This window comes from Tigriopus californicus, chromosome 12 (assembly GCF_007210705.1).
Source record: "Tigriopus californicus strain San Diego chromosome 12, Tcal_SD_v2.1, whole genome shotgun sequence".
Classification (NCBI taxonomy): domain Eukaryota; kingdom Metazoa; phylum Arthropoda; class Copepoda; order Harpacticoida; family Harpacticidae; genus Tigriopus; species Tigriopus californicus.
The window spans coordinates 12,127,963-12,137,700 of NC_081451.1; the positions used below are offsets into that span (position 1 = coordinate 12,127,963).

Below are 9,738 nucleotides of genomic sequence, written 5' to 3' on the forward strand. Positions count from 1 at the left end.
TGAGATATTTTCTTTGTAAGACTAAGGCGTTGCTTTGAAAGCAGTTCCTATATCAACGCTTACTATGGAGCTAAACTTTAGGTTTGATGAATCAGCAGCCGTGAGAACGTTGGGTGACATTTTTGCTCCTTATCATGTGTTGCCATCATGGCGCTGATGTTGTCAAATCCCTCAGGATTGATTTTGTGCGCTTTGTTTAGCTTGAGTCGGAAATAGAATTAAACGAGGAAGCAAGGTGTCATAACATAGTTTGATTATGACGGTTGAAGTTTAAATTGCTTTAGATTTGGTGTGTAGCGATCATTTTACTGAGGTTCTGCAAAAATCTTGGTTGCATTTGTAACAATATTCCAAGGTTGTTTGCTGCTTTTGTAAGTAAAAGAAACTTTCCAAGGATGAAAATGTCAAAAAGATACAAAAAGGGGGTTTCCCCAAAAAACAACAATTCAGGTAATTTGACTTGATACGCTTTGATACTTCGTGGCTTAATGTCATTCGTCAGTATTTCTTAGAGTTAGCAAAGAAGTTTGGAAGGACTCCGAGATACATTACCATGAATGGCTTTTAAAAAGCCAAAATCTAATATTTGCAATCGGCATTGCCAATCCACTGAACAATCAACTTTTGATGAAGTTCAAACCCATGTTCACTATAAAATCGATATCTTTCCACACACAAACTATCATTCCCAAGTTCAAGAACCATCTACAAACACCATGATCAAGTCCTTCATCTTTCCGATCGTTTTGCCCTTGTCGGGCATGACCTTGTTATCCATGGCTTCACCCGCTCAACCCGAGGATCCTTTACCCGATGACGTTCAGCAATATGTCCTCACTGAGGTCAAACTGGTTGAAGGCGTTGAGGCTGATGAGGATGTGGACGAGGACGAAGAAGACGATAACAACGGGGTTCAAGACAGGTACGCGCTCATCCACAAACTGCTCTTGTAGATAGCGAGACTCATTTGAAATTCTTGGCGGGGTTTGTCTTTTTCAGGATCTTGCCCAGGGTTTGGTGCCGATTGAAGTGCGCTCCCATTTGCATCGCTCAGCCCAATGCTACTTGTGTGTGCACCAAGACCTTCCTCGGGATCTTTCCCCTCTTCACCATCAACCTTCCATGTTGCTAGATGATGCTGGACCTGTTTTATTTCCTTCGCATTAAAACTTCATGGTAAATCATGAAAGATAGACAAGAAATCTATCATACTGCAGCAATCATTTCAATTAATTTTAGATATCTGGTATTTGTATCTTATGTGCTTTCATCCGTTGTATGCCCTCAAACAGGTAGGTGCAATACCGTGAGGTGATTACTACCCTCGTTTCAACTGAAAAGATGCCACTGTGATGGTATGACCCTTGTGGTCATCCCTACTCTAGAACACGCCGACTTTTAAGCGATGGTCGACCATATCCACGAACTCTTAGAAAAATGAACTGCGAACAAGCTTACCACAAAATCGGCCTGCTCGTGGCCATAGCAACTCGGGGACACTTTCCGAATTAGAGCAATGAGTTAGAAACAGAGAGAGATCTATTCAATTAAAGGCGGGTCATTTGTATATCACTAATTTGTAAAGTGGTTTTTTTCGAAGTTATAGTGTCAAAAGCATATTTATCTGACCAGTGCAGGTCGATAATTCGAATTTCAATGTAATTCGAATTTTATGGAGTGCTTACTACATAACTTTGGACATATATCCCGAGTTCCCGAAGCATTGTTTTGGGCTCAAACTTGGTCAAGTTTGTCTATTCAACAAGATCTTGTGGTCGTATCAAGTGACTCGTGGACACTTTTGAAAGCTAAACACACTCACATAAGGAAAACCAAACTGATATGAACTGGACACAGAATTAGTTACGGACGATGTGATGGCTGGCGAGATTCACACCTCCTGCTCTAGCACACACTAGTAACAAAAACTTCTCCACATGAAGCTGGATTGAGTGTGTGATATCGGCATCAGCTTTAATCTTGAGCGCGATTCATTGAAAACATTACAAAGTGACCTGCTGCTGCTGCTGCTGCTAATATTAATAATAGTAATGCTAATGCTAATAATAATTATTGAAATCTCCAACCTGTAAGAAATTTGAGGGACTTTGGAGATAAATCTGTCTAGCTTTCGACCGTTGAATTGGGGGACCGGTAAATGAGATACACACGTAGTCTTTGACTGTGTCCATTGCAAGCGTTGATAGCCATAACTTGATTGAATTTAGATTGAAAACACACGTTTTCCACTTTCAAGTCTTCTCTGGCATGGACGATTAAGCCACCTCCTCTTCCTGAATTTGAATTGCTTCTATCACTTCGACTGATAATCGAATAGCCTGACACCTTTAATTCGGAGTTTACAATGTCTTCATGTGTCCACGTTTCGCAGATGCATATCATGTCAGGTTGCTCTACCTTTATTCTTACACATAGTTCGTGTATCTTGTTCATTAGAGATCTGGCATGAAGGTATAGAATTAGGAGGTTTTTTTTTTATTTTGACAAGCCTTCGTCCTCCTTTTATGCCTTTTGCCTGCCACTCGTCGTTAACCTGGAGAATATTGTCCCTAACTTCCTTCTCCTTCTCTTGGCTGATTCAGCCATGGAATTGCAGAATGCCATTGTGGCGGCAACCCTGGAGGGGCCGGGAGGAGAAATAAACAGATAGTTAACTACTCTTCACTGGTGACCCCGATTATTTTTCTTCTCCGTTTGAGAAGGATATATCCTTATCAAAATGAACCCACAAGATTCCAAATCCCCCCTTTATTCATATCAACAACTCCAGGATGGCATTGTCACAGCCGTCCGAGCCGCCAAGCTGAACGCGGTCCGGTCAAAACAGATTTGCCCTTGATTGGTGCGGTGGCCCCTAAGCTTCCGAGCATTGACCCAGACGATACGGACCTTTGGTTTGCAGCCATTGAGGAGGAATTTAAGGTCAAAAATATCACTGTTTCATCCACGAAATACTCACATGCCTTAGCCGCCATTGACGCTTTGTCTAGATGTTTAATTGGAGATATTATGGCTAACGCCCTCAACCCCGACTCTGGATAAATACCAACTCTTAAAAACCAGGCTTACTACGGGTTTTGGGTATTCCAAAGAGCAACGAATTGAAAAAAATATCAATCTTCCCGTTCTCGATTCGACAAAACGGCCGTCATTGTGGCTTGCCCGAATCCGTTCAATTTCTGGTTCTGACTTGGATCTTGACGGGCCATGGCCTTTTGTCATTCTGATCCGCAAGCTTCCTCAGGCCTTTAGTGAGGTTGCCTCCATGAAAGGTTTATCCACTATTGGTCCAGTGGTTGAAGCTGCCGATGATCTTTGGGGAGTAACCAATTCGTCCTCATCCCAGGTTCTTGCATTACGCCTAGCTGACCGTCCTCACGTTGACGGTATTTGCCCTTACCACCAACAGCATGGTTTTCACGCATGGAATTGTGTCACCCCCTGCAAACTGGATCGTCATGTCAAAAAAGGACCGACTCCTGGTAATTCCAATAAGATTACCCCTTGCCTCAGAAATAAGTATGTCAAGAATAAACGTGAAAATAACTACAGGGGAGGAAAAGTTAAGTCTTTAACATTGTTGGAACATGGTCTTGATTTGGAGTGCAGCTTGCAGGAATTTCCCGGGGAAGACTCTGCCGGTCTCCACTAACCAGAGCGCAGGCCGGCTCCAAACTCACCAACCCCAAGCTTAACCGCCTCTTTTACGCTAAGGATTCATCCTCTGAACAAAGATATCTAGTCGACTCTGGGGCAGAGGAGAAGCAAATCGTTTTCTCGCCCATTGAAAGCTGCAAATAACTCCAAAATATCTACGTGGGGCCTACGTTCCGTCGTGCTTCATTTTGGCCCCCATTCCTTTCATTGGAAATTTATCGCCGCAGATGTGGACCATCCCATTCTTGGAAACGATTTTCTACGTGCCTCTGCATTTTTCTTTGATGTCAAAGTTCATTGCCTTATTGATCCGGATAACTTAGGAAAATCCATAAGCCTTGACTCTGTCGATTCCAATGCTAGCATCCTATACGGCTTGGAAGATTCCGCCCATGCCCACAACCCGTATCATCAAATGCTTTGCGAATTTCCTTCTCTGACCACGCCCTGTTTCTCTGATGCCACTGTCAGCCACGGTGTTACACACTTTATTGAAACCAGGGGCCCTCTTCCTCATGCAAAATCCCGTCGTCTGGATCCAAATAGACTTAGCGCTGCAAAGGAATCAATGCAAGAGAATGTCCGTTTAGGAACAGCTCAACGTTCCAAGTCCTCGGTGGCTAGCCCGATCGTTGTGGTTCCTAAGGCTAATGGTACCTGGCGAATATGTGGTGATTATGTTGCTCTGAACGCGGTCACTATTCCTGACAAGTACCCAATTCCCAATATCCTTAATTTCGCCACCAACCTTCACGGCAGGACTACTTTCAGCAAAGTTGATCTGATATAGGATATAACCAGATTCCAGTGGAGCCGTCTCACGTATACAAGACTTCTGTGACCACAACTTTTGGACTATTTGAATATCCCAGAATGCTTTTTGGACTACGCAATGCAGGGAATACATTCCAGCGCATGATGGATGCTTTTTTTGGGGATCTGCCTTTCGTATTCTGTTATCTGGACGATTTATTAATTGCCAGTTGTAGCGAGACCGAACATAAGACGCATATCCGGATGGTGTTTAAGCAATTATCTGACCACGGGCTTATCCTTAGCCCTACTAAGTGCGAATTTGGCAAATCAAGTCTATCTTTTCTTGGCCATTGGATCAGTAGCAAAGGTTCATCACCCCTTCCATGTAAGGTGGAAGCTGTCCAACGGTTTCCTCAACCTTTGAGTGTTCGAGGTTCACAAGAATTTCTCGGAATGATTAACTTTTACCGTTGTTTCGTTCCCCATGCAGCAGAGGTTTTGCAACCTTTGTAGAAAATTCTAAAAGACACGGGGAAAACTTCGTGTAGAGCCAAAGCTCTTTTGACTTGGAGCCTAGCCTCTTTGCATGCCTTCACAGACTCCAAGGCCGCACTTGCTATGGCAGTCATGTTACTTCAGCAAGATCCAGATGCCGAACTCTCTCTTACTACGGATACCTCGAATGTTGCTGTTGGGGCGGTCTTGGAGCAACGCTCTAAGGCTCCAAATTCTCCCTGGCAACCATTAGCATTCTTTAGTAAAAAGCTACGAATGCCTGAGATAGCACATAGCACCTACAACCGTGAGCTCTTAGCCATTAAGTTGGCAGTTTGGCATTTTCGTTGGCAACTGGAGGCCCGTGAATTTACTGTCTTTACTGATCACTTACCCTTGACGTTTGCCATGAGTCGCAAGTCCCCTCTTGGACATTTCGTCAACAACGGACTCTATCCGAACTCAGTTCTTATTCCCTCACAATTCGTCATATTTCAGGCCATGCGAATTATGTAGCTGACGCTCTCTCTCGTGCTACTCCTGAGGCCTCTTCCGAATCCCCTTCTACCTTCATCATGGCCATTCGCAAGTCAGTCGATTTTGATGCTTTAGCTCAAGCTCAGGTACTGGATAACGAGCTTCATTCTAATCCTATGAGCCTGGTTTGGAAGGATTTAGATATGGGTGGCGGTTCCACCATTCTATGTGATGGTACCCAAGGCCTTGGACGAGGTGTGGAGACATCATCTCACCGTCGCAGAGTATTCGATACAATGCATGGGCTGAACCACCCATCCATATGCTCAACGATTTGTATGATCTCTGACCGGTTTGTGTGGAAAGGAATGGCAGCAGAATGTCGCAAGTGGGCCAAGGAATGCTTAGACTGCCAACGTGCAAAAGTTCATTGCCACACCAGGAGCGCTCCTGGCCATTTTCCGGTTCCCTCCCACGGATTTCATCATCTACATAAAGATTTGGTTGGACCACTTCCTCCCAGCCACGGTTTCTCATACTTGCTGACAATTTTTGACAGGTTTACTAAATGGCCCGAAGTTATACCTCTGCAGACTACCGATACTATATCCGTGGCCAGAGCCTTCCTCCATGATTGGATAGCCCGTTTTGGAATTCCAAGTGATCTCACCTCTGATCGAGGACCCCAGTTTTCCAGCCGTTTGTGGAATGCTTTAGGACAATTTATAGCACAACTCTATACAAGACTACTTCATACCACCCATCCGCCAACGGCTTAGTGGAGCGCCTTCATCGCCATATTAAGTCTAGTCTCAAAGCTGTCCTTACTGATTCTGGTGCATCTTGGATTGATCATTTACCCTGGATCTTACTTGGCATTAGGATCGCGTTTAAAGAAGACCTTGGCATTAGGATCGCGTTTAAAGAAGACCTTGGCTCCTCCTCTGCTGAACTGGTTTATAGGACCCGTATTTTGGTCCCTGGTGATTTTCTGCCCTCTTCAACATCTTCTACAACTGTTGATGAACATCTGCGACGCCTTTGTGATATAGTTGGATCTTTTTCCCACGTGCCTACTACTCCAGTCACTCGCCAGTCATCAAACACCGCCCAAAAGACCTTAACAACGCTTAATACGTCTTTGTACGCCGTGGACCGCATGCGGCACCCCCCCAAACACCATATCTCGGCCCATTTAAAGTTCTTAAGAATGGTTCAAAGCATTTCACCTTGGATTACAACGGGAAACGAGAGGTGGTCTCCATCGTTCGATTAAAACCTGCCCATGTTGATTTCTCCATTCCAGTCCCGACTGCAGTTTCTATTCCCCCTGGCCGTCCTCCTACTTCCTGCAAATCTAATGCGACCCCTAATACCCATCCGGTTGCATCCCATACCAAACCACGACGAAACCCTCATTGCAAGGCTCGTCCTAATGACTATGTTGATCCATAAGTTTTTGTTGTGTTTTTGTGTTTGCTTGTTTCCCTTTTTGTTCCCGTCAATGCCGCTCCTAGTATTATTGTTTTAGTCCGCTTTCTTTTTTATCTGCCGGCGGCCTCCACACAGAGGGGGGCTTGTGTGGCGGCAACCCTGGAGTGGCCAGGAGGAGAAAAAAACAGATAGTTAACTACTCTTCACCATCAATGCGCTCCATGATTATTGCCATGAGAACGGCTTTCAAGTCAATCAAATCCAGACGAAGTGCATGGTTTTCCATGAAGGTCGTCTGCCTCCCACCTCCTTCCACATCAATAATAGTTAAAACTATTGACGATTTCAATCGGACTATTGTTAATATGGAACCTACACCTTTGGCTTCCCAACTCCGCCCAATCTGCCTTCAAGTCTGCCAATGCCACCTTCACCAAGTTTCTCAAGCGATACCTCTACTTGCCCCAATATGCCAACAATGCATGGACGCATTTTCTATGCGAAACTGAGCCCCTCTCTTTCGGGCTGGCAAGGTTAGTGTCCAACAGTGTTGGGAACCTGACCTTTCCGGAGGTTATGTCCGGACACAAGTTGTCCTTCCTGGTCAAGGACTTGCTAACACCTTATCGTCCTTGGCCCGACATCCCTTCAGAGTACTGGCGGTCACGTACCTTTGTTCGTCTCCAAGCCAAATGCCATCAGCAACGGGAGTTGACAAATGATCTGTTCAATCTGGCCCATCCACTCTATTACAATAATCAAGATTTTCATCGCTTACCTCTACCTACCTGTTTTTTGTCCTGTCTGTAACTCAGCTCTTTCCTTTCTTCATGTGCACTGAACCAATTCTAGTCATCTCTGACGAAATATCACTAGTGGAATGTTTTATCGGTTTAACCATTATATTTTCTTCTTTTATTTATTTTTATCCATATTTGTGCAAGTGTTTTTAGACACACAATTATATTACTTTACGAGTGGACATGACCAAGAGTGGCAATAAAAAAAAAAGAAAAAATCCTCGAAAAAGGAGAGCAACACGGGTGGAGAGGCCAAACCGACTGCGCCATGTCATGTTCTTACCAGGAGCTTCATAAGATGACTGATTTATTTATTGACTAGATCAGGTTTATAGGGGTGACTAGAACAAAGGTGCGAGCACCAGCATGCAATCACACCAATTCCCTTCTGGATCCTCGCTTTACTTCTCTGGGTGCTTTTGTTAACAAATAATTTTGGGTTTTGGGTAGGAGCAGCAAAAAAAATGCTGAAAGCTTATGGCTGAGGATTTAATTCATCATCTGATCATGCTGAAGGAAGGTGAATAAAAAGGTCCCAAGTCCTCAGTCAAGTCCCCTCTTTTCTTGAGAGCAGTTGCACGTTTTGTTTATCTTTTGATCTTTTCAAATGACCAGTCTGAGTGTGTTGTGATTTGTAAGTGGTTTAGTCTCATCTTTTATTTTTGTGTTCATGCCGTTGTAGCGCCTGGCACGTGCTCGTTTCTGTGTTCCTTCTAATTGATATGAAGAGTTGGCAAGAATGACATAAAAACAAAATATATGGAAGTGACAACAACTTATGCTCTGACGTTTTCTAGTTAGTCGCTTCATTGGTGACCACGACGTGAATACTTAAATTAAGAAATCGAGACAACATCTGGTTCAAAAATTGGATCCTACTCTACACCATTGATTGACCGTCAAGCTGGCCACGTTTTGGCCAGAGGCCCCAAGAATCCCAATTCGAGTTAAAAAGGAATTTCTTTGGATGGTACGAAGTACCATCATGTGGTAGCGGCCCAAGACCAGGCAATAGCTAAACGGGTTGTGGATCGTTTGTCATCGCCACCAACAGTGGGTTCCCGTTATAACTCGTTGCAGGAACGTTTACTCTCGGCATACACTTTGTCGCCCTATCAGCGTGCTCAGCGACTCTTGCGAGTTTCTCCATTAGGGGATTGTTTGCCTTTGGAGCTTATGGACGAGATGTTGGGTTATTTGGATGGGCACAACAGTTTCTGGATCAACTTCCGGAGGAGGTGAGAACACATTTGCTTGGTCGGTTAGAGGAAGCTTCGCCCCGGGAGTTGGCTTTTGCAACTACCAAATTGGTGTCGTGCGAAGTCAGCCTATTTTAGTGTGGTCCACACCAAGAAACTTCACCCGAATCCAAGAGTGTCTGGTCATCAACTCTGCAGGTTCCACAAGAAATGGGGAGTATGAGCCTTCCAATGTGAGGCGCCGTTCACTTTCGACAAAACCGCTCCACGTTGGCCCAGCAGATCCTTCAAGCCTCAAGTCCATAACCTGATGCAGGGAGACGGAGAACCCGGCCATCTGTAAAATCCATTGGTGGCCGTTTATTATTTGTTACTATTATTATTTGTGACCACATTTTGCATCTACGCATAGTTTTCCAACGCCTAGCAGATAATGGCCTGGTAAAAAAGTTCCGACTCTGGCACGCAAAGGAAACCAAACGCCACCATTAGAAATCTTATTTCATGCCGCTGTGTTCATGAGTGGCCGAAATCTAAGTTACCAGCCACTCGTGAAGAAAATAGACATTGTCTAACGTCAAAATTGGCTTTGATTGCCTTGAGGGGAAATCATATCTTGAAAACTGGTTCTCATAAAAGAAAACTGTGTATTCAATTAGGGCTCTCTAGTAGAAGAGTGCAAGTATGAAAAGCGACCCCTGAAGGGCGCAGAAAGATCGAAGAAGCAAAATTTTACAATGGAAAATAATCAGAACCAGTTTTAGTTGACAATGCGTGCTCTAATCTAGCCGACGACTTTTTTCAAAAGGAGAGGCAATGTCATGTAGATTCTTGCTCCATTGTTTTTTTTTCTTGCTTTTTTGTTTGAATTTAGAGCAATTCAAGAAGTATTTTCAGAT

At 44.1% G+C, this 9,738-nt stretch overlaps 1 protein-coding gene across 1 annotated transcript; it reads left to right on the forward strand.

Moving 5' to 3' along the window:
• Positions 1-674: 674 nt before the first annotated feature.
• LOC131891401 (uncharacterized) lies at positions 675-1,216 on the forward strand. The gene is made up of 2 exons (XM_059240951.1): positions 675-922; positions 1,000-1,216. Exons 1-2 carry the CDS (start codon positions 717-719, stop codon positions 1,130-1,132), a joined length of 339 nt encoding a protein of 112 aa, XP_059096934.1. The 5' UTR covers positions 675-716; the 3' UTR covers positions 1,133-1,216.
• Positions 1,217-9,738: the final 8,522 nt, after the last annotated feature.